This window comes from Carassius gibelio, chromosome A17, assembly GCF_023724105.1.
Source record: "Carassius gibelio isolate Cgi1373 ecotype wild population from Czech Republic chromosome A17, carGib1.2-hapl.c, whole genome shotgun sequence".
Classification (NCBI taxonomy): Eukaryota; Metazoa; Chordata; class Actinopteri; order Cypriniformes; family Cyprinidae; genus Carassius; species Carassius gibelio.
The window spans coordinates 10,465,587-10,491,541 of NC_068387.1; the positions used below are offsets into that span (position 1 = coordinate 10,465,587).

The following is a 25,955-nucleotide window of genomic DNA, read 5'->3' on the forward strand; positions in this document are numbered from 1 at the left end:
AAGCATTTAATGATGCTTATGTTCCCACATGAATCACGAGAGCACGTGTGTGAAGAGTTGGGCTTGTTTGGGGTGTGTTTAGGGTGGTATGGGTGATTGGGTGTGGGTGATTATGCACTAAGGGTTACACATACATGCTTTGGGGAAACACGTGGCTCTGAATCTGTCCCGCTGGAAACGGGTGTGAATGGACAAAAACAGTAATTTTGTAAAGTATTAATATATATAATATATATATATATATATATATATATATATATATATATATATATATTAAATATTCTAATATAATTTAACATCACTATTTCTGTGATCGCAAAGCTGAATTTTCAGCTGCAATTATTAAATTTTTTTGTGTCACATGACCCTTCAGAAATCATTCTAATCTACTGATTTGGTGCTCAAGAAACATTGGTTTGCAGGAAAACACACACAAAACACAGAAGAAAGTCTGACAGTTTAACCTTTATGTGAAATCAAATTTATTTGCATTCATTTGCAATATATATATATATATATATATATATATATATATATATATATATATATATATATATATATATATATATATATACCCTTGTCCAAACAACTTCTTCATAATGTAGTTTACTTTTCTCTGAATGTATACTAGTATTTTATTAGGTTCACTTGATTACCTTATTATTGAAATAAAGGCTGTGACAACTAGCCTCAGTCACACACTTGTATGAATGCCAGTATTTACTTGCACTTTTTAGTGGTATAAAAGCCTTATTTCACAACAAGAATTAAGGTTTTGTCCCACCAAGCCAACACAGCAAATCCCTGCATTGAAGCTGTGCAAATGTACTAATAAAGCATACTTACTGACACACAAATGAACTTAAATAAACTTGACGACGCAAGATTCACATCCCTCTAGCTGAAATCAAGAGTCAATATTCACTTAAGTATCAAGAGACACTTAACGGCAGAAGTCAGGGTTCTGTTCGACTAGTCGCCTGAGCAATTTAGAGATTTATGGAAGACAACAGGACTTGGTTGCGTCTAACTGTGAAGGAGTCTGGAAAAGATGGACATTTGCTCTGCTGACCGATCAGAGGGAGAAATGACATGGACACAGTCAAGGAAAAGTCTGTAAGAGCTGCCAAAACCTGTCTAAAATAAGATGTGGGTGACAGACTTTTTTAGGCGTGGTGATGTAAGAGACAGACTAGTCAAAAACATAAAGCTGCCATTCAGTGACCTCAACCCCAAACAAAAAGAGAAGTGTTTTAATTATGACTGGGACGTGCCAATATATTTTCTCCCTCTTATTTCCACTAGTAAGGGTCTGGCAAGTGCTGAAGAATCTCTATTCATGAGACGTGAAAGGAACCTTTGTTGGACGCCTTTCACATTCCCGCTGAAGGATGTAAAAAGGAAGAGCCAGTGGCAGCCAGACGACCCCGCCCACTTGGTGACTGAGCGCTAGCCTGACCAATGAGAGAAGCGAAGAGCGAATCCCTCAAGCAGACCTGTGAATGTGGGCGGGGCTATGCAAATCCAGCGAGGCGCTTTCAGTAGGATGCGCTCAGCTCTCGGCCATTGGTCGACTCGCGCGCCTGGAAGACAAACCTGACGCTGATTGAGAGAATCCAGTTTGAGAGACCATGGCTTCAAAGTGCCCTAAATGCGAAAAGACTGTTTATTTTGGTAAGTTTTTCTTACGTTTCGGGTTTATTCTGAACCTCTATTTAAAATATACTCACCGTTATGTTTTGATATGATGACTGACTTACACGATGCATAAAGCAATGGTATGTTTGTACAAGTGTTGATAAAAACTCATTTAAACAACTGAGAGTTTGCGATAGATCGTAAAATCAGTTTATCTGCGCATAAATCACTCACTTCACCGCCTTCAGTAATCAGAAAATATTTTATGTGCACTCACCTCTCTCAAAACTCCCCAAAATAATTTCTTGAACTTGATGACGAAAAAATGCGGCATATTCCATCAAACCTGCTTCCTGTGACTTTTGCCAAGCTTAGAGGTATAGGCCTACATTGTTTTTTTTGTTTGTTTTTTTTTTTTTGTTTTTGTTTTTGTCGTTGTGAGAGAAAAAAAAATCTAACTTTATTAGATATGTTTTATAAATTATGTAAATTAAGTATGAAAAGTAACTAGGCTAGTTTTAAACAAATCAAATTTTTAATTCCCCCCAAACTGCTCATTTTTGGCCTGTTCCACTTAGGTCTTGATCTTCTTAAATATTTATTCCACAATATATTGAACTGATATCAGTTCATTGTATAAAACTATGTTAATATATTTTATTTATTTATACATTTTATAAATGCTGTTTCATATTTTAAAACATTTCAAATTGTATATTATTGTATACATTTTATTTATAAATTCTTTACTATAAAAGTTTTATAGATTTAATTATGTTTTGTGTAAAATGTGGCAAAGTCTGATAAATCATGGCTCTAAACTCTATATGCACAGATGCAATGTTGCATATCAAATTTAGCCTCTAATCATTTAAGAAACGGGGAAAAAAAACTCAATTTTAATTTTTCAACCTGTTTTGTATACTGTATTTGTTTAAAGTACCATAAATAGAAATAAATATGCAAATATAAACTTTGAATGTTAGCTTTTTACTTTTAGATGTCTGAGCCCCAGCTTATATTCAGATAATTTTATTGCCCATTTTTGTGAACATTAATACCAAACAGTTTTGTCTAAGTCCTGTCTGTTGTTATTTTAATATATATATATATATATATGACCAGTTAAGGGGTCAATTTTTCTCTTGGCTACTTTTATAAACACTAAAATAAAAGCTTGAAAGTTATTGTTATTGCTTTTATAGACGTGGATGTTTTCTTAATACTGCATGTGGTTCTATGGATGTTTGGGCAACTGAAAGATACTGAACGAAGGACCTCTTCTTTTCATTTATTTCTACTTTCAGGCCAGCAGCATTGATGTCTGCTCAATATATACCTCTCAATCCATTCAACAGTTGAATAGCCTCTCTGCCACTTGACCTTATCATCCCTGCTCACATATTCATAAAGTTATTCATCAGTGCATAAGAGCCTTTGTGGTGGAAACTGAGATGATTATTCAGTACATTCATGTTGTATTAAACTGTGTCAACCGAACAGCCATAACACACGACCAATAAAGCTGTTGGTTGGTTTTAAATCGATGGTGTGAGCGAGGTGCTGTTATATAAAAAGCAACTGCAGGTCTTTTCATGGCTGTGTGAGTGGTTAGAAAGTTCTCTGATTGTTCTTCAGCTGGTTTTGCTTCAGGTTCCAGATTTCACAATGGACAACATTTATGTATGCAAATTCATAGGCTTAAATAAGTGTAAATAAGACATGATAGCTGTTTTTTTTGTTGTTGTTGTTGATTTTATTGGGCACAAGGGAGGAACTGCACATGTTGCTGACATCACAGCCAGTCTTATTGGTCGATGATGCCATAGGGCAGAAGAAAATACAATTCAGGGTTTCACCCAAGACCTCGGTTTACGTCATGAGAGAGTTGTTTGAGATGGATGTGGGTGACTGTGCTTTTATTAGACTCACGTTGAAGCCAAGACACATTCCATAAAAGCTCTGGAAGAGCAGGGGTGCGGTTCTTCCCTTTTGGTCCTCAAAGTGTGTTTCCTCTGAATATGGAAATGTCACCAAGTGGAATATTTGAGGTTGACTCTGAATGTTGCATCCAGATCCACGGTCTGGACATACAATGAGCAAAAATCTGCAAAAAAGCTTTGTTAAATAATATAAATAATCATGATTAATATTATTAATATTTTGTAATATTTTTTTTCTTCTAATTTTTCTATTAATATAAATTACCTTTCCAAGTTTATATTTAATATAAAAATTATATATATATATATATATATATATATATATATATATATATATATATATATATATATATATATATATATAGTTTGGTTGCAAACCTAGCTTCAGATTGTATTTCCAAACTGAGTTTGTGGGAGTCTTGCATGTGTTCCTGTAAATTCCTTTCTGACTATATCCTGTTTCAAACCTAAGTGGTAAGCCACTGTATCGAGTGGAAACTTTCCCAACTTTTGGTTGAAACTTTTGTTCATTTATTGAACAGCTGTTAGCAGATCTTGTGGTTTTCTTACACAAGAAGAAGCATAAAAGCTTAATTTCTCACATTCACATGGAATCAGTACTTTCCCGTTTTTCCCATCTATTCAAAATGGTCGGGATATCCAAATTTGAGTCTCGAGTCAATACTCTGAAAAATATTTTCTACATTATGTCCACTTTTACATTTGAACACAACCTTTGTAAGCAATTCATGCATGTCTTAAATTAAAGGAAGCATTGTAAGTAAATGCTACAACAAATTTTGAACATTTATGTCATCCAAAACCTGTCCCTATTAATGGCAGACAAGGGCTCACTTACATCGTATCAAATCTCATTGATGAGAGAGAATCTGGCAAAACAAGGAATCTGCTTCTTTCACTTTTCTTCTTCTTTTCTCTTTTTCATGGTTCTCTCTTGAAGGCCTGCATTCATTCTTGAATAGAAGTTAGGAATGCTTTCTTTCTTAGATGCCAGTCACATCCAAATGTGAGAGGGCATGTCCATTATGTCATCCTTTGGCTTCAGATACAGGCAGACAGATATTTTTATTTGGGAGTTGTCTATACCACCCCTCACTTTTTCTCTTTCTGTCCCCATCTACTCAACGTTTATATCACATTTACTTTTACTACTTGTACCCATTAAAACCCTGGGTTTTCCACATGGCTGCCTCACAAGCTGTCTTTGTGTAGAATCTGTTACATAATGCCACTTTTTCCATTTTTGCTTACTGTTTAGGGGCATTGCGTAATTCTGGGAGTCAGGATTGGAGGCCGTTTGCCTTGTCTGTCAGGCATGAACTCTTTTTTTTGCCCTTGTTGCAAGGTTAGCAAGAAAGAAGACAAGACCTAGGCCATCGTGTAATTACTTGTGTTTTATGGGACTAGTCTTTAAACTGACATTATTCTAATTTGACCTACCCGAAAGCCTGCGGACATGCATCATTTGTCTACATAAATGTGCTCCACCTGGAGACACGAGTATTTAATGCTACTTATATCTATTTTCCCTCTAGATTGTTCATACATATATATATATATATATATATATATATATATATATATATATATATATATATATATATATATATATATATATATATATATATATATATATATATATATATATAATTTTTTTTTTTTTTAAGAATTGCATTCTTTATTGTATTTTCTCATTATTAATACAGCCAGATGCTTTCTTATCAGCATTTCACATTATTTTCCAATGCTGATTCTCAATTTTTTTAAACGTATTACAGTAAAAATTAGATATATATATTAAAGAGTCATTTATTTTTTTAAATTGGTATAAATGATTACAATTAAACCACTGAAATTACATAAATTATATATTTATATTTTACATTTAATATTATGTTCATTAATATTTTGTTGCATTACTATAATGAGAATTGGAAGAGGAAATCTGTTTAATTGTCATGAAAGTGTTACAATGCAAAAAATCTTACAGCAGAAATGTCTTATTTCTTAATTTTGATTTTGGAATACAATGTGATCCAACCTGTTCATAACAGAATTCATGATATTCACCCTACCACCGAAATGTGATGATGAGTACAGTTGCATTTTGGCTGCAGCGAATCTGAATGAGCTCGAGCTCCACGAGGCAGCATTGATTTGTACTGACAGCCATGGGCACTACAGTAGCACACAGGCACATGTAGCTCTCATTCAGTTCAGCCGATTGAGAATCATGAGGTTGCTTAATTTATATCAAGAGGAAACTGCACTAGACTGAAGAAACAGACATCTGTGCAGCAATGGCCCAAACCACACCCAGCTTTTCTGCACTACTGTGAGGAAATTCACAAGCCACTGCAAATTGGAAAACCAAGCATGCAATCAGATGCCCATTTGAGATTTGTTTGGAGAAGGAACTGCCACTCAGGAGTTGAAGGCTGTGGGCAGGGTTTGAAGGAAAGGCATTGTTTGCCATCATAGAAGAGTGTAGGGTCATTAACAAAGCTCCAGAACATGATTTGAATGCAGATCATCTGTACTGCTTATAGCTAAAAAAGCTGAGGATCATGGGAACTAACCACAGCAATCTTCTCTACGCTTATTGGAGCCAGGAAGGACATGCAATGAATTTGTGCATTCAAGCTTCATTTGACCTTGTTTTATCTCTGTGTGTGATCGTACATGTTTGGCTAAGGCCTGCAGGCCCTCAGATGCAAGGCTAGCGGCTCAGGCTGTAATCAGTGACTCGAAGCGAAGCACCATGTTGGACCCAGATGGGGTGCATGCTTTACAGTATGAGAGGATACAGTCAGGGTAGAGAACAGTGTTGTAGTAATGCTCTGAACAGATGGATCCAAATTAATGGTTGCTGAAGTTAAAGCAAATCTATCCCTGCCTTTCAAATTGATTCCCATTTGTACAACCACAGTGAGTGGACAAATATATAGCGCATGTCATTTTGCCCATCTTTTGAATCCAATTCTGTTAGGAACTTGCATGAAGTAGATTTCAGAGTGAATTTCTGCTGTGGAGCCCATAGGGTGTTCAGCTGTGTAAATGTTGTTGAGGCCCAGCGCTGTTTATTGGTGATTACATCTCAGGCAGGGTCAGCATATAACAGACCTTCCTTATCAAGCTCTTTTTCTCTTTAGTGCTAAACTAATCATTCGATATACTTTTTTATGAAAAATAAAAAATACTTTTTTATTTCTAAATACACATTCCTGGTCTTATATATAATGCAAAAAGGTCTACACAATCTTTTATCTTGCACAACCTCTTTTTCCTCAATTTCCTGCAGGTACTGAGAATTGAACTCGCAACCTTCAAGTTGCAAGTCCGACTCTAACCATTAGATTACAACTGCCCCTATAATAGTGGCATAATATAGCCAATTACATACAGTACATGCCATTGGGATGTTCTTGGGATGAGCCCTTGGTTACAAAAAAAAGGGAAGAGTCAATTATACAGTGGTTTCAAAAATAATAAGCCACGCCGTCTAAAGAAAAACACTTGAACAATTACAAACACAGCATAAATGCATCTGTTGTGCCTAGACAAACGTAATAAGAGTGATTAAATTGAAATTGATGTTGATGCATCTCTCATGGTAAAGTAAGACTCTTTGAGCGCCTCTGTAATTCTGGAACAACCCCAGGATATTGGGGATGACGTTTACAGAGAGACTTATTTATATGATATTAGGTTGATAAATCTTGTTAATGCGGACTTCATTAAATCTCATATGACTCTTGTTGGGTAGAGAGAGTTGTTGTTGTTGTGACTGATTTGCTTTCGAAATGAGAGCTGACTGCACAGTGTAGTCTCATTAGCCCACATCCAAACCTGCATCTGTGTCTATCCTGCTGAGATGGCACAAGCTCATTCATGTGAAGGTGCTGAGGGTTTCGTTTACCCTCCCTTTGCATGCCAGCCAAAACACATTAAACAGACCTCTGTGTTGTTCACGGATCAGTTGACCTGGTGTTTTCATTTGATTTAATTGTGGGTTAAACTGAGGGAAAACACAAGATCTAATGGCTAACAGGAGATGTTACTTCTACAGACCAGCGGGACTAAAGAGATTACCTCTGTATCTCAAAACAAAGCACTAAGGTGCTCATGAGCGATCAGGTTTACATGTTGCACTGTAACCTCTGCGTGTGCTCATTAGAGCCGGACACTGGGAGGTACTGGAGCCTCTCATATAGTCTTACACAACCGTCCATTACAGCTTTCATGCCTCTATGCCTCGCATCCAAGGTAACCTGACTCTCTAATTTAGCTCTCTCTTGTCTCCCGTCTCTTACCTCTCTGGTAGAATGGATTCCCTTAGGGACATACGAGATGACTGTGCTTTTAGGATACTGCTATAGACGCACCATTTCAATTGGAAAGCAGAAACCAGGCTTGCAATTTTGACTGCGGTCAAATCTGCTTGTAAGTATACCACCGAAGACACTGATTTCCTTCAGCCGTAGTAAAAGAATGTGTGTTATAGCATAACTGGAGGTCGTCCAGGGGTCTATTCAGCTTGATGAGCGATTAGCGATTCCTTCCGCCCACGCAAAGCTACACCAACAACTGAACAGGCCCCCCAGCAACCACTTGTACAACAACAGAAGCCCTTTTAATGGCAACTCTGTTCATCTGCACTACGTCAGCCACCACGTAGACACACTTACCGTTGTATAGTACTCGCTGGCATTGCCATCTTCCCTGCGGAGACGCTCTCTCTCTTTATACCCAGTTGGACCATTGGCTGTGAAATCTCACTTATCTTGGATTAGCTTCCTGCTGGAATACCAGTGATTTATGCTGTCTGGATCTCTCCCTCTCTCCAGTGTGAGCTTAGAATTCATTTGTATATGAGGCTTGTGTTTAGTAATAGGGTTACATTTTATAGTATGAGAAAAAAAATTATTGTACATGTTATACTTTTGTGTAAAACTTCTATAGACCAGAACCTGAGGGTGGACTCTTTTTGACTCCAGTAAGCAATCATATTGATCGTAGTAACTAGGGCTGGGCGATATGATCATGCGCATCTAGTCAGTAAATCGGGTAGATCACTGACAAGCTATTTGATATTGAATTCATTATCGCAGATGAATTGCCTTCGATAATGAACGCGATATCACGTAGCTTGTCAGTGATCTACGGCTCTGTCTATTAAGTGCTGCTACATTTGAAAGCAGATGATGGCGATTTAGCGATAATCTCGGAACCAGATTTCCTGACTAGATGCGCATGATCATATCATTAGATATATCGGGCAGCCCTAGTAGTAACCACTTAGCAATGCGTCAAACTACACTGCCCTGCAATTTCCTGGCAACCACTAACAGTGCACTTGCAGTGTGGTGTCAAGTATTGCACAGATAGATATCACTAGTTTTCTTCATTAAATGTTGAGATTAAGTTATACCAACTTTTTCAACATTTGTCCCAGAGATTATCATACTTTTTACAGATCTTGTACTGACCTACACCTCCTGAGAAACGGACTAAGAGGGCTGCAAAACAAAAACAATACTTCTCTAGGTGGGAATGCTAGGAAGCAGGGGAGAGCAGGAGGAAACGGTTCTCTTTTGCTGATTGTGCCCTGTTTTGATAAGTTAAGGTGTTTCCTCCATAGTGAGAGAGCTTTCCCAGCAGCCCAGACTTATCTATTGTCTTGAGAGTGAGGTATATAATTGGAAAGAGTAATATTAGGTCTGGGGAAGTCTCCTAGGACCCTCCTGAAGAAACGGGACAGGAGGGGAAATGGAGAAATGGGTCTCTGTACTATGTGTCGTCACTTAGCTGTCCGGTTCTAATTAGCCCCCGCCACTGCATTTCCTTGTGTTTCATGTCAACACATCTCAGCTATTGAATGGACCACTGTGACCACTCACAATGAGGCCAATGCTTTTCACTGTTTATGTAATATAATCTCACATTGATTATCAAAATGAAAATGCCTAGAACCAGTACACATCCACGAAACATGAAGCTAGCCTAAATCTGAAAATAATGCAAGACAGGAAGTTTCCATGGCACATTCATAACTTATCAGGGGCTGCAGCCATCAATATATGAGTGGAAGGGAAACTCACAGCATAAAAGTAACATCTAAATTCTTATACACTATAGTTATAAAAAGCTCCTACCCACATATAGTGGATAAAAGATTCTGAGGTGTGGTTATGGGCAGCTCCACTATGGGCAGCAACACATTATCATCACAATACGACATTGACTGTGTCTAAAATTGCATACTCTGTACTGTATATGGACATAATCCAGACTCTGTCATATGTTGTCATTGTTATGTGACCTACCAGCAACAGTTTCCTTGATTCATTGCCATTCACAAATCCTCTCCTGAGCCTTCATGAGGTAGTAAATTGTCCTTTTGATGCTAACTTTATAATCTCATTGGAAGTAGTAGGTCATTCATGTACTTTTCGCCTGCTGTTTTATGAACACTGTGAATTAGGAAATACTACTCTTTTCACATACAGTTTTTGCATAATATACAGTATTTAAGATGCATGTTCAGATGCAGCCATAGACTATCATAAATACCAAAACAAATCATGCTAAATACTGTATACCATTTGAATATAAAATCTATATGAGGTTGCATAAACATTATGGCATTACATATGAATTTCTTATATATTTTAAGGCAAGCATCGTTGATATTGTTAATCAATTAAGTTAAAGATTTGAACAAACCTAATTATTAAACCTCAAATTGTGAGGTGAAATATTCAATAGCAATGCCTCACTAATAAACAGTGTTTCCACTGCAGGAACTTTACCCAGGAACTAGGGACTTTGGCCTGGTACTCGGTGTGTTTCCACCGCAGGAACCAGGAACTAAATAAAGTTACAGGTAAAAGAAATGCCCCTCAGAAAGTCCCTGCTGGCGAGGTGGTACTTTTTCAAAGTTCCGAAACTTTCAGGGGCAGGACTTGGGTGATAAACATGCTGATTGGTTGAGTTCATGCAGCATTGTGATTACAACTACCACTTTTTCGGATAATTTAAAAAATATTACTGTTATTGTGTCATGAAATGTAAATTTAAAGTATTTCAGACAAGAATGTAGTTGTTTAAAACTCAAATCTGTTGTTTATTCATAAAGACAGTGCCTATTTAAAAATGTGTTTTGCCGATTTCGGAGACATGAGCTCCACGCGATCAGCGGGGGCTCAGTGATCATCTATCCGACGAAAAGCAGCCCCACCTCGGTTAGACCTTCTGATATGTGCCGCTGGCTCTGATGTCTCTTTAGTGGTTAAACATAAAATAATTTGTTTTGGGTAAATCTAACAGGTAATCTTTGGTCTGTATTCAATTTATCTCTATGTTAAAATAAAAAAAGAGGCAATTGATATATTTCGTTTCATTGTAATGGCTGTATATATACACATTTCCCTGAACGAAGTACATTTCTGCGGCTTTTATTATGTTTAAATGAAAATGAATGGAGGCAGTGGTATTTGATATCGTATTTTGTTTTATTGTAAATATACAGTGAGGAAAATTGCAGTAGTCAAGGCGAGCTGACTGATGTTATCAAGTAAGCTGCTGTTTGCAGAATTACTGGATTTGCGTCGTCGCCGACATCACACTCCCGAGTTGAATACGGAAAGTCTGAACTACCTAGGATGCAAGTTCAAAATTTGTGTACTTGGTATTGAGAAACGCGTGCAGACCTACGTCATCAGACTATTTGCCTCATCTTCCCGTTACTTTAGACTGCGGTGGAAATGCAGAAAGAAATGGGTCTGGGTGGAAAATAGTTCCTGGAGCAAAAAGTTCCTGGTACAATTGTTCCGGGTAATTTCAGTGGAAACGTGGCATTATGTTATAGTTTTTATTTTTATTCTCTCTCTTATCTCCCAGCTGAGAAAGTGTCATCACTGGGGAAGGATTGGCACAAGTTCTGTCTGAAGTGTGAGCGCTGCAGTAAGACCCTCACAGCGGGTGGCCATGCTGAGGTGAGTAAATCAGAGATCACACACTACCTCTCTGCAGTCTATCTGGGGAAACTTAAACTCTGACAGCTCAGTATTGACTTTATGGCGCTGTCCGTTTCCATCACAGGATTAGTGGTCTATTTAAAGAGTCCAGAACCTGTTACGTGACATTATGTGTGTTGGACGGCAGTGTTGGGAGCTAGCATGACATAAACACAATTTAAGGGGTAAATATGATACAGGTGCTGGTCATATACTGTAATTAGAATATCAAAATCAAAAAGTTGATTTATTTCATTAATTCCATTCAAAAAGTGAAACTTATATATTATATTCATTCATTAAACACCGACTGATATATTTCAAATGTTTGTCTTTTAATTTTGATGATGATAACTGACAACTAAGGAAAATCCCAAATTCAGTATCTCAGAAAATTAGATTATAACTTAAGACCAATACAAAGAAAGGAAATCTTGGAAATCTTTTAGAAATCTTGGCCAACTAAAAAGTATAAAAATGAAAAGTATGAGCATGTACAGCACTCAATACTTAGTTGGGGCTCCTTTTACCCGAATTACTGTAGCAATGCTGTGTTGCATGGAGTCGATCAGTCTGTGGCACTGCTCAGGTGTTATGAGAGCCTGGGTTGCTCTGATAGTGGCCTTCAGCTCTTCTGCATATCGCATCTTCCTCTTCACAATACCCCATAGATTTTCTATGGGGTTAAGGTCAGGCGAGTTTGCTGGCCAATTAGGAACCGGGATACATACCATGGTCCTTAAACCAGGTACTGGAAACTTTGGCACTGTGTGCTGGGGCCAAGTCCTGTCGGAAAATGAAATCTGCATCTCCATAAAGTTGGTCAGCAGCAGGAAGCATGAAGTGCTCTAAAACTTCCTGGTATACGGCTGTGTTGACCCTGGACCTCAGAAAACACAGTGGACCAACACCAGCAGAAGACATGGCACCGCAAAATCACTGACACTGACTGTAGAAACTTTACACTGAATCTCAAGCAACGTCGATTGTGTGCCTCTCCTCTCTTCCTCCAGACTCTGGGACCCTGATTTCCAAAGGAAATGCAAAATTTACTTTCATCAGAGAACATATCTGTGGACCACTCAGCAGCAGTCCAGTCCTTTTTGAAGCGAGACTCTTTTGACGCTGTCTGTTGTTCAACAGTGGCTTGACCCAAGGAATGCGAAGCTGAAACCCATGTCTTGCATACGTCTGTCTGTAGTGGTTCTTGAAGCGCTGACTCCAGCTGCAGTCCACTCTTTGTGAATCTTCCCCACATTTTTGAATGGGTTTTGTTCACAATCCTCTCCAGGGTGTGGTTATCCCTATTACTTGTACACTTTTTTTATCTACCACATCTTTTCCTTCCCTTCGCCTCTCTATTAATGTGCTTGGACACAGAGCTCTTTGAACAGCCAGCCTCTTTTGCAATTACCTTTTGTGTCTTGCCCTCCTTGTGCAAGGTGTCAATGATCGTCTTTTGGACAACTGTCAAGTCAGCAATCTTCCCCATGATTGTGTAGTCTACAGAACTAGACTGAGAGACCATTTAAAGGCTTTGCAGGTGTTTTGAGGTAATTAGATGATTAGAGTGTGGCACCAGGTGTCTTCAATATTGAACCTTTTCACAATATTCAGATTTTCTGAGATACTGAATTAGGAATTTTCTTTAGTTGTCAGTTATAAACATCAAAATTAAAATAAATAAACATTTGCAATATATCAGTCTGTGAATGGAATTAGTGAAATAAATCAACTTTTTTTAATGATATTCTAATTATATGACCAGCACCTGTATATGAAAATACAGAAGCCAACTGAACATTTCAATACCTACAGCATGTTACAACAAGTATTTCCCCACCTTATCTCTTTTGGATAGCTGTGTGTAATCGTGTCTCTTGATACTTGTGTCTTCGGTGGTTTGTTAAAAGCTTGCTGGCCAGCTTTGTACATCCAGAGTGTCCCTATGCATGACTGCAAGGCAAGCCAAATGAAATTCTCTATGTCCTTTCCAGCATCCTATTACATAACACAGTGACGACTCACGACTGTGTCTAGATCGTAATGGCAGTAGAGGGCAAAGGACAGAGCAGTGATGTTTTATAGCCAAAGGGAATCATTATCATCAGTCATCATGTTGCCTTGAGCCTGTATTCCAAATAAGAGTAAGAGAAGGAAACACCTGAGTGTTGCATTTACTCCAGGAAGAGAGTCACAAATAGAAGGAGTTCTCTCTGTAATCTGTGTGTAAGTATATTAGCACCTTCACTGCTCACATAAGCCTAAATCTATGGGGAGATTTCTGTTGGGTGTTACACAGTACAGGAATGAGGATGGGCTAAAGTGAAGAAGGGTGCAGCAAGTTTTTCTTCAAGACCATTGACTGAACAAGAACTCGCCCTGTGGATAAGATGATAATCCCTTAGTGTCCTCTGAGGATTCTGGCAGGGTAAAGTGAGAGGGTTTATGGGAATAGCCATGTTAAAAAGATGCAGAATGAAGAGAGTTTGGATTCAGTTACCAGAATGTGAGAGGCTCTGGGAAAAGTGTGGGCTTGTATGCTGCTCTATATGACCGTTGAGAAATGTAATGGGAGCTGATGGACTAAACTTTGTATCTGGCATAGACATCACACCCACAGACTTTTCACTGATGTATATTGCACACAATATGCCAAGAGATTTCTCAAAAAAATAAATAAGATCTGATTTTGATTGGCAATTTCCCACAGACAACGGGCGTGCAACTGACAGCCATGTCCCACAAAAAAGTACTCAGAAGTGGGTGAGCTAAACTGACAAGAAACCCGAAACCATTGATCACCACTTGCCAATGTAGAGCGACTCTATGTGGTCATTACCAGTGAGACTACAGATAGTAAAGCTTGAGTTATCTGCTGCCTACAGTTGCAATCAAAATTACTCAACCCCCTAGAGACTCTAGTACTTTACAAATACAAGCTTTTCTGAAGATCCAGGATAAAATAAAAATTCTATCTATAACAGTTCACTGGCATATTAAAAGTGATATTGTCAATATATAATGTAATATATTTGAGTTATAAGATTTTTTAATAATACTGCTAGGTCATAATTATTCAACCCCTATTCAACATTGCTGTTTTTAAATCACTTATTTGCATGGTGGGGAATAAAACAGTCTCAAAACACAATTAAGCTTTTAGAAACTCTATTAGCTAAAAACTAAAAACAGAATTAGCTTGAGCCGTTACACATACAGTTAGCCCATGCATGTGTTGAAGTTGAGTAGCAAAAATGTCAACAGAGATCTCACAAAAGCTAAAGAGAATAAATATTGTATTACTTTAGAAAGGCTAAGGCTATATGAAGATTTCCAAGACATTGAAAGTTCCTAGAGACACAGCTCTCAGCTTTATTCCTTAGCTTAAAGTCTGTTTTACCAGAAAACCTTTGAGGTTGTGGAAGAAAAAGCACAATATCATAAAATGTTTAATCCGAGCAACTAAGAAAATTCTGCAATGTTAAGCCAAAGACTTGCAAGATGACCCAATGAAAGGAGGAAAACCATTTCAAAGCAGTGTGTGAGAAGATCACTAGACAAGTATTGCCTTTATGTTGAGATATCTTGTAGAATACCACTCTTGGTCAAGAAGAACAAAGGACAACTTGAACTTGATAAAATTCATTTGTGTAGACTTGTGGAGCTCTGGAGGAATGTTATATGGAGTGATGTGACCAAACTGGAACTTTTTGGACCCAAAAGCTCATGAGCAGAAGAACACCATCTCCATCCTCAAACTTGGTGGTGGATCAGTCCTGTTATGGGGTTTCTTAACTGTAGAAGGAAGTGGAAATCATGACTGTATGAAGGACATCATGGATTCTTTAAAGTGTCAGGCCATTTTGACAAGAATTGTGATGCCTTTGGTGCAAAGACTGAAGCTGATGATCAATGGACTTTCCTGCAGGACAGTCATACCAAAGTACACATCCAAATCTACTACTGCTTGGTTCAGGGATCAGTCACGGAATGTACTTGAGTGAACTGTTCAGTCTCCAGGCTTAATTCTCATTTCAAATATCTGGTTGAATTTGAAGAAAGCAGTGGCAATGTGAAAACCAAAGATTATCAGTGATTTGAAAGCTTTTTCAGGCGTGGAATGGGCCAAGACCGTAGTAGAGAGGTGACAGAAGCTTCTAAACACTTACAGACAGAGTTTATTCGGAGATTTTAAAGAATAAAAGATTCTGCCCAAAGGGGGTTGAATAATTTTGAACATGAATGTTTAGAGCCAATTCAAATTTTATCATGATTCATCAATGTTCCATTCTCAGAATCACTCAAAAGTGTATTAACAAACTTTCTCTAATACTTAAGTGATGCCTTTGTTAAATTGATTTCATAAAATGTTATCCTCCACAGCAAATTGTCTTGCACGTCAAGGGGGTTGAATAATTTTGATTGCAACTGTAATACTATTGGATACTGCAGTCAAGTAAGAATGCCTCCCAGCAAACTAACTAACAATATAGTGATCTGACGACCTCCAGTCATTGAAACATTGAAGTAATGGCATCTGCAGGGATTAAAGGTTTCTATTTCTATTGGGTGACTGAACTGTCAACACTTTAGTTACCAGTTCCACAGAAGAACTAGTATTTGGATTTGGTACATTTGAGAGGTTCATGGCATTTAATCTTTGAGAAACTTCATAACAAAGCAAGTAGATTTCCTTGACCATACATTTCAGATTCCGCTGTAGGACCTGAAGTATAAAAAAAAAAAACTGTAAAGTTGACCAAAAGTTGCTTGCACCATGCTCCACTGTTTGAGCTACAGGAAAGCTTAACTTAGGAGTGTTGGTCCTCCAAGGTTCCTCAAATTTCCTCCGTAGTGGTCTAGTTGAGCTAACACTTTAACTCAACTAACTACTGTGGCTTTTTATGCCTTTTTTTAGAAGTACTGACTTCTTGCATCATCATCATCAAGTTTTCCGGTCATTGGAATTGAGGCAGGAAGGAGTCTGCTAGTCTTTGTTGGAATGTGGGGCTCATTAAACAATTTTTTTCCCCCTAGCATTCTTTTGTAATGGCATGAGGCCACAGTTCTCAGCCGCTTCCGTTCCTTCATCCTGTCCTGCGCAGCTGTAACGGTCACACAGCTGCCGTCTGACGGTTCCCATGGCAACCTTTTCCCACCATGGCCCTGACCAAAGGGCTCTGGGAACAACTGCCACTGAAATATGTTCTTTCTTCCAAGTCCTTCCATGTACACGCACAGATAAACTCAAGGCACACAGACACACATAGAACACTCTTGGTGTCATCTTCTATCAACATAGATGAGAAGTCATTTTCTATCAACATAGAACATATCCTTATTACTGCTGTGAGTATTATCAGGGAGGGGACGCCAAGATAACCGTCTGTGTCGTTTATACGTTTAGGATGGTCTACAAGCAGCAAATTAAATTGCAAACTTAGACCAACAAGTGCAGACTCATTGACTCGTAGAGTCTTTAAATGATGAAATATAAGCCTGGAATGACCATGTTTTTTTCTTCTTTTTTTACATCCTCACAGCATGATGGGAAACCGTATTGCCACAAGCCATGCTATGCTGCCCTCTTTGGGCCAAAAGGTGAGATGAGATAACACACTTAGCATTTCTAGTTGAAATCATGTGACAACAACAGTGACATGGAACTAACTTGTAATCTCTGGCCATTTACTGTATATATGTACAATATGTTGTGTTATGAAATGATTGATTTGACAGAGATTTTGCACTTTTGTACATTTAGTGCATGAAGAGTGTATGTGTGTGTGTGTGTGTGTGTGTGTACATATATATATATATATATATATATATATATATATATATATATATATATATATATATATATATATATATATATATATATATTAGTTGTTGAACAATTAAAGAGTGCCCTCTTCTGAGCATTATGAACATTCTTGTTTTAAGGAAGAAATCACTGGCAACACTTTACAGTAAGGTTCAGTGTTATTGATGTAGGTTATTGTTCATTTATATGCTATTGTTAATTTGTAAATGTATATGGTACAATAATGCTGCAGGTTTACATGGTAAAATATATTAGTGTCAGCAGAGATCAACATTAAATTAGATTTAATAAATGTGGTAAATGTATTGCTTGTTTATGATACTGAAATGATTTTAATGAATGAACAAATGTAATTTAAAACATTTCTTATTGTGAATGTTGTATGATAGTGGGATATTTTCATGAAACCTTGTTTAACTTGTAGGCGTGAACATTGGGGGTGCAGGCTCATATGTGTATGAGGCTCCTGTCAACTCCTCCCCACCTGCATCCAACGTGGACTCTGCACCAAAACCTCAGGAGAAACGGGTCCAAGCTTTTTCAAGGCCGCCATCTAAAGGTACAGACAGCAGCAGAGATCAACAGCAACTGACTTATTCTGATCTAAAACAGACTGAGTGTGTATTACTGTCGACAACAGCTAGCGCTGAATCGTTGTGTGTCAGCCTAAGGCCACAACATAAAGGTTGTAGTTTGTGTGCATCTTCCTTTAGCTACAAATCATTGTGTCCTAATGTTTTGAAATAAGACGTATGACAAACTGCAGTGTTTATTTGGATTGTGAAGTGCATGCATCTTTCACTTCAGCTGGAAGCATCACAACCTTCTCTGGGGAAGCCAACTTGTGTCCAAGATGCAACAAGAAGGTCTATTTTGGTATGCCTCTCTCTATCGTAACATTTCATACCGTGGCTTGGATTTTAATGATGGGAAATGCTTTAGTACTAGCATAATGAGATGTCCTGTTGCTTACTTATGGCAGCTGAGAAGGTGACATCACTGGGGAAGGACTGGCATCGTCCATGCCTGCGTTGTGAGAGATGTAGTAAGACCCTGGCAGCAGGCAGCCACGCAGAGGTAAGAGGAAGATTAAGATGCCATGACTATTTTTTTATTGATTCTTTTCTTGTAAAAGAATGTCATATTTTGAATTTCTTGAATAACCTGCGGTGCATCTGTGGATAATTAAAAAGCATTAATAGGTTATAAATCAATTTCCTGGAAATTAAGTCTTAAATTACAGTTCACAGGGTTTTTATTTTTATATATTTCCTTTTTTGAATATGGCTGTATTAATCAAAATAAATTGAAATCTCAATATGACTTGTGATAATTAAATTAAAGATGCAAAATGTAATATTTACAACTATCTATTTACAGAAATGCAATATAATATACATAACTATGTTTTAGATGTGGGCCTTACTTAATGAACCGTTATGTTTTTATTACCTTAGATTGAGCAATATAACACTATATCTACAAACACCGCGGGTCCCCTTACATGGAAGTCGCCACCATGTTTCTACAGTAGCCCTAAATGGACAAACTGCTCTACAAAGCGCGTTTCGTCACTTTGTTGTTCTTACAAATACAGCACGGACACAATGAATAACAAGTACAATAACATTGATTATTTTTTATAATTAAGTAAATCTAATTCCTTAATATACCTTTGTAAAGAAATCTCATATCTCTCTGCTGTCTTTACCGATGACATCTTGACTTGTGTCGACCACCATAGATTCTCTAAAGGGAGGGGTGAGCAGGGGGACTGGTTCACAACCTCACCACTAGGTGCCGCTAGAATTTACACACTGCACCTTTAAATTAAACCAAAAGAATATTACCACTTTTTAACATTTAATATTATTGTAGTAGCCTATATATACATACACTCACCGGCCACTGTATTACGTACACCTGTTCAATTGCTTGGTAACACAAATTGCTAATCAGCACATGACAGCAACTCAATGCATTTAGCCATCTAGATGTGGTGAAGATGACTTGCTGAGGTTCAAACCGAGCATCAAAATGAGGAAGAAAGAGGATTTAAGTGACTCTAAACGTGGAATGGTTGTTGGTGCCAGATGGGTTGGTCTGAGTATTTAAAACATTTCTGATCTACTGGGATTTTCATGCTCAACCATCTCTAGGATTTACAGAGAATGGTCCGAAAAAGAGAAACTATCTAATGGGCAGCAGTTGTGTGGACGAAAATGCCTTGTTGATGTCAGAGGAGACTGGGCAGACTGGTTAGAGACGATAGAAAGTCAACAGTAACTCAAATAACCACTCGTTACAACCAAGGAATGCAGAATACCATCTCTGAACGCACAACACATTGAACCCTGAAGCAGATGGGCTACAGCAGCAGAAGACCACTCTGGGTGCCGCTCCTGTCAGCAAAGAACAGGAAACAGAGACTACAATTCACACAGGCTCACCCAAATTTGGACAACAGAAGATTGGAAAAACATTGCCTGGCCTAGTCTCAATTTCTCCTGCGACATTCAGATGAAAACATGAAAGCATGGATCCATCCTGCCTTGTCTCAGTGGTTCAGGCTGGTTGTGGTGGTGTAATGGTGTGGGGGACATTTTCTTGGCACACTTTGAGCCCCTTAGTACCAATTGAGCATTGTTTAAACACCACAGCCTACCTGAGAACTATTCCTGACCATGTCCGTTCCTTTATGACTACAGTGTAACCATCTTCTTAATGACTACTTCCAGCAGGATAATGCACCATGTCACAAAGCTCAAATCATCTCAGGCTGGTTTCTTGAACATGATGATGAGTTCACTTTACTCAAATGGCCTCCACAGTCACCAGATCTCAGTCTGATAGAGCAGCTTTGGGATGAGGTGGAACGGGAGATTCGCATCATGGATGTGCAGCCGACAAATCTGCAGCAACTGTGTGATGCAATCATGTCAATATGTACCAAAATCTCTGAGGAATGTTTCCAACACCTTGTTTAATCTGCCACAAATAATTAAGGCAGTTCTGAAGGCAAAAGGGGGTCCAACCTGGTACTAGCAAGGTGTACCTAATAAAGTAGCCAGTGTGTGTGTGTCATATATATATATATATATATATATATATATATATATATATATATATATATATATATATATATATATATATATATATAATGTATGTGTGTGTGTGTGTGTGTGTGTGTTGATGTGCAGGTCTTAAAAAACTAAAGGTATTAACAAAAACATTACAATGAAAGTACATGAATTTACCCTAAAATGTGTTTTATGTGTTGTAGCACAATGGTCAGCCCTACTGCCATAAACCATGTTATGCAGTCCTCTTCGGCCCAAAAGGTACTGTGAGAGTTTCAACTCAAGGGGGAGCCATTGCTTAATTTTCTGAAAATTATATGACCTTTTCAAATTAGTGCTGTAGTTCATTATTTAGAGTGAAGATTAATATACATGCAATTATACATCTTTTATATATTCTCCTGCTTTCTTTATATCATAATTTAATAATGTGTGCTGAAAACCTGATATGTCCCAGTTAAATAACTTGTTTAATTCGTTAATAACCCAGTCTCTCTTGGATTTGTAGGTGTAAACACTGGGGGTGTTGGCAGCTACATCTATGACAAGGAGCCCAACACAGAGGCTCTGCCTTGATTTTTCAGTCCTTGGGAAGCCCAACTTCACTATAATAACAGCCACTACCAGTATCTCACACACTTTCACATATGCCCCACTCTTTGTCTGATCACGGAGGACATGTGCCAGCTTGGATCTTTCTGCAGAAAGTGACGGCACATACTACAGCCATTGCCTTGAGCTCCAACTGCACCACTGACAGTCCCCTGGGCTCTTCTTATGGGTCCACTTGATGGTCCTCTACCCCAATCCCAGCTGTCTCCAACAGGAACATTTGAACTGGTTAATACAATCATTTCTTATTTTCGCTATGATTAATTTAAAGGTATTTATTTAATTGATTAAAGGGTCTTTGTTTGTATAATCATTAAAACGCTGTATTGTGGCTCCTAAAAAAACAAGATCCCTACTTCCACACTACTGCATGTACAGAAAGATGTTTGTGTAATGTGTATTCTAGTAGCAGATAAAACAATAGAAGTCTATTGAGGGAGCTGTGTTTAATGACGAGGAGCCAGGATGTTTGAAATGCCTGCTGACAGAGAGATGAACCTCGCCTTAGAGGAGCACATCATCATAAATCAGAAAAATATTCCCTAACCCAGATTGACTTTTTGGCCATATGGTAACATTCCTATGTTTTAACATTTTAAGAGGAGGTCTGCAGGATGTATGTAAGGTAATATGGCCAAGCTCTTATTTTTGTTAGGGGAGGACAGAGCCTACTCTCAAGGTCCACTGTCCTGCAGAGTTTAACTCCAGCTCTAATTAGGTAAACCTCAACCAGCTAATCGAGGTCTTCCAGATTGAAGTCCACAGGGACAGATGGGAACAGGGGTGTATGTGATTGGTGCTTGGTGACCAAGTAGCTGCAGCTAATATTTCTGATGCCAATTTAGTATAGTTTCATAATGCATGGAAACTTAAGGAAAACTTAAGCTTTTATATTGTTTGTGATGTGAATATTTTCATCAAACCCCAGTTTCTCAGTGTGTTGAAACTGAAGTATTATGTTTCCCATTTGTAGTAAATTCGACTACATTCTTTATGAATGTGCATTTGTTTTTTGTTTGTTTTTCTGTATCAGGCCTTTGTTATTTTGAGAACTTATGCAGAGTCTGTATCTCAAGTGCTGCTGCTTCTGTATGTTTAATCCCTTATTAAAGTTTACGTAAAGCCTTTCCCTGATCTTGGAATTTATTTTAAGTTTTTTTTTTTTACTTAAGTCCATCTGAATGTGACTGCTTTAATAAAACATGCTATAACAAGATGCGAACAATAAGGTAGTCAAGGTTAATTGATCGCAGATAGAATTGAATGCACTGGAATTGTTACTGTTTTCCGGTAATCATTTGGTTATGTCATGATCTTCATGTTGCACTTAACCACAGCAAGAGGACTGAACATTCACTGGAATAATGCGCCCGACAGAGCCTGCTTGTGTGCTTTGATCACAAAATGCTTTTGTGTAATAGTTTTTTTCTCCAATTAAAAATGAAAGCTTGTCTTGGGATTACTCATGTGATCAGAGTTCTCAAAGCGTTGGAGAAAACATCTCTTGATCTCCAGTTAAGGTTGCGTTCAGTCAAATTAGGTCTGCTCAGTTTTGTCTGTGTATCGAGCTATTCAAGTTATTCATTAAGATTTCCTTTTTTAACGTTGCCTTAAATCATAGTTTATACACGTATGTTTTCTTACTGAAAAAAAAAAAATCCACCATTCTGGGAATTTTATGATTGCAAGATAATAGCCCTAAAAATAACCATTAGGGACCGTTCTGTGTAAGTTATTTTTATGTTTTTAAAAAATAACCACCTTGCAACTTTCTGGGAATTCCATTTTATGGTTGAAAAATAATTACCTAAATAACCATTAGGGAACATTCTCTATTTTTGTGTGTTTTTTTAAGGTTATTTTCTAGGTTATTTAAAATGAAAAAAATAAAATAAAATAACCACACCGTGACATTCTGGGAGTAATATTTTATGCTTGCAAAAGGTTAAAACCTAAAACTTCCTGGAATGTTATTCTTTGGTTCTCAAAAAATTAACCAAACAGCAACCAAAAACTAACGTTAGAGGAACACTCTGTGTTTTCTGGGTACAAACCGAGTTAGAGCAGTTTAGGCACAGGTCTAGACACAGCTGATATAAATCAACAGCTCTAAAGTGAAACGCCTGCTGTGTGTATCACTCCAGCAATATGTTACAGTATGACAGTATTGGCAGGTATTACCTTCATGAATTGTAGCATACTGTGTATTAAAGCATCTTCAGAGAAGCCAGTTTTCTTGAAGTTTCCCCAAACAATGACATCACCCTCATACCACAGATCGAAACATTTCCCATCTGACAGGAAGGAGAGCTTTACTGGATTTTTCGTCAGATGTTTACAACACAGCTAGCTCAAAACAGCTGGAAATGTGTCCTGTGATGTGTTAGCAATGGTGGGCCGTCTGCTTCAGAAACCCACAATTCAATGTGTGCCACCCTGGGTCACGGTCTTTCACAGAAATCATGTTTTAAAAGGAAATTCTGTTTGTAAAAACAATTCAGAGCACATTTTATTTTCTAAGCATTTTCTAGGACAAAAAAAAAGAGTGTGACTGTACAAGCCCAGTGCAAACAGGCGAGCGGATAACCTCTGCAAACAAATCAAAGACGTAGAATAGAAGATTTATGATGGCGTGATAACTCTACATTCGTTTTCAGTGTGTTTACAGCGGTGACTGTCAAACTCGCACTCTTTTAAATCTTGTCACTGAGCTATGGCATTTCTGTCTATAGATTACACCACCACCATCATTCAATGCCATGAAAGAATCACCTTTTAAAGCTAATGACGTACCCATAAAAGTGAAACGCAATTCATTCACGTAAACAACTTTTATACAATATCTCTGAATGCTGTCATATAGGTGAAATATCGCAGGTGTGTTCAAATTTCGTTATGAAATGTATATTCAAATGTCAGGCACTAACAAACACGGACAAAAAGGATTTAAAAGACAATAATGAAGGTTGTTCTGGTAACATTCTCTGAAACCTTAAGCGAAACTTCATATATTGATTAAAAGTAATGGCTAAGAACTAGATTTCTACCAGTTTGCCAGTTTTGTTATCTAATGCAATTCAACTCCTACATTTTTAAGTGTGTCCAGATACTTTCAGGGGCCACTGCATATACCCACAGAATGAGTAAACTTGCAAAACAGTCTAGTTAGATAAAGCAAGCTTGAACTAGAGTTAAAAAGAACATGTACTTGACGTACTGTCTATTTATTATTGTACATTTAAATGATGTTTTGCTTAACTTTAATCCAAGAATGCTGCAATTTCCTCCTAGTTCTGTGGAAATGTATAAATGGATCCACCGGATGGCTAATTTCTGCTGTGCTTTATATTTCTCAACTTGGATCAGTTGGGCTGTTGTCAGGAAGGTTTACATATCATCATCACGTTGCCCAGAGTTAAAGGCCAGACCTATGGGCAGCACTGGGCATAAAAGCGTAAAAAAAAACACACTCACAAAAATTGCACCTATTCTTAATATTGTCTTTCATCATACTGTGAATAAAGTGTTTGTTTAGTCTTACAGGGATTTTCCTACAAATTGAAAAGCCCATAGATTTATCCACTAGATGACCGCCACTGAAATAAAGGGACAGTGGAATGTGGAGTCTGATTAGGTCATTTAATTATATCTAGAACCAAATTTGGTGTCAAAAGTACTTATCATGTCATCTCAGGGTTGAGTGAGGTCGTCCCCAGTGAATTGAATTGTTTCACAGATTCCTGTAAAGCATTTACCGGAGTCACGGAATGAATTGAATGATAAGATATGATTTTTAGTAGACCAGTGTTTTTATTGTAGCGCTCTGGGTGACTTCATTCAGCTTCTCCACAGAAAGATATAACCATTTATTTATAATAATTACAAAGAATCGACAAATAACACATTGAATTTAACGTAAAAAATGATACGCAAGTAGAAAGAACATTAGAAATCTAAATTTGTAAAGAATATTCTATTTTATTTACCAAAATTTTTACAGTATCATTTAAAGAAAAACTTTTGCAGAGTAAAATATCATCTTTTATGTTTTTATTGTGCGGAGCCCCGCACATGGCATGCAGGAAAAAATAGAAGGCTAAATCGTGTGCACGATTTATAATTTCATTCCTTCGGTTTATAAATTGTGCGCATGATTTACTAATTGGTTGCCTCAGTTTGCTAAATCTTATAAATCGAGAGAACGAATTAGTAAATTGTGCGCACGCTTTAGCAAATCGAGGGAATGAAATAGTAATCGTGTGCATGTTTTAGTACATTCAGGGAACTAATTAGTAAATCGTGCACATGATTTATAAATTTTTTCTTGCATGTTATGTGCGGGGCCCCATGATTTTTTTTTAATTATTATTTAAGGTTGCACCACATGACATTTACAACTTAAACGGACTTTGACACACATTCATGAGAATCTGCAGGAATTATTAGGAAATGATTTTTTATTTTATTTATTTTTTTCATTATGGTTATGGTATGACGACAGTTGTATCACCATGACATTTTTTATATGGCCTCCCCAAAACAATGAATTTTAGCTGTCATGAGACTAATGGAGTTTTGAATCCACAAACAGCCAAAAGGATGTCGACTATCCTGAATGAAATCATTCGTTGGCTCCTGTAAATCTGCACATTAACTAACTGCATGTGTTTATCCCAGATAATAAAATTGTTAAATGTCAAGACTAGAGTAGGGTGAATGCAGTGTCTGCTTTTAATAAAACACTGCGGCTCCCTCTGAAGTAGCTGAGTTTCAGTTAACACTTTACATGACAGAAACACTCTCCATGCATCTG

The 25,955-nt window shown here is 37.5% G+C and overlaps 1 protein-coding gene across 1 annotated transcript; it reads left to right on the forward strand.

The window, feature by feature from the left end:
* Positions 1–1,531: 1,531 nt before the first annotated feature.
* On the forward strand, positions 1,532–22,269 carry LOC127933589 (cysteine-rich protein 2-like). Its single transcript, XM_052530660.1, has 8 exons — positions 1,532–1,674; positions 11,505–11,599; positions 17,167–17,224; positions 17,875–18,009; positions 18,258–18,326; positions 18,433–18,527; positions 20,734–20,791; positions 21,039–22,269. Exons 1-8 carry the CDS (start codon positions 1,632–1,634, stop codon positions 21,104–21,106), a joined length of 621 nt encoding a protein of 206 aa, XP_052386620.1. The 5' UTR covers positions 1,532–1,631; the 3' UTR covers positions 21,107–22,269.
* The last annotated feature ends 3,686 nt before the right edge of the window (positions 22,270–25,955 follow it).

What these genes read in the sequence shown, in the direction of transcription:
- LOC127933589 (XM_052530660.1), top strand. Translation starts at nt 1,632, where the DNA reads ATGGCTTCAAAGTGCCCTAAATGCGAAAAGACTGTTTATTTTG. An exon ending in CAGCGGGTGGCCATGCTGAG is followed by an intron (nt 11,600 to 17,166) that starts GTGAGTAAATCA and finishes ACATCCTCACAG; the next exon opens with CATGATGGGAAACCGTATTG. An exon ending in CAGCAGGCAGCCACGCAGAG is followed by an intron (nt 18,528 to 20,733) that starts GTAAGAGGAAGA and finishes TATGTGTTGTAG; the next exon opens with CACAATGGTCAGCCCTACTG.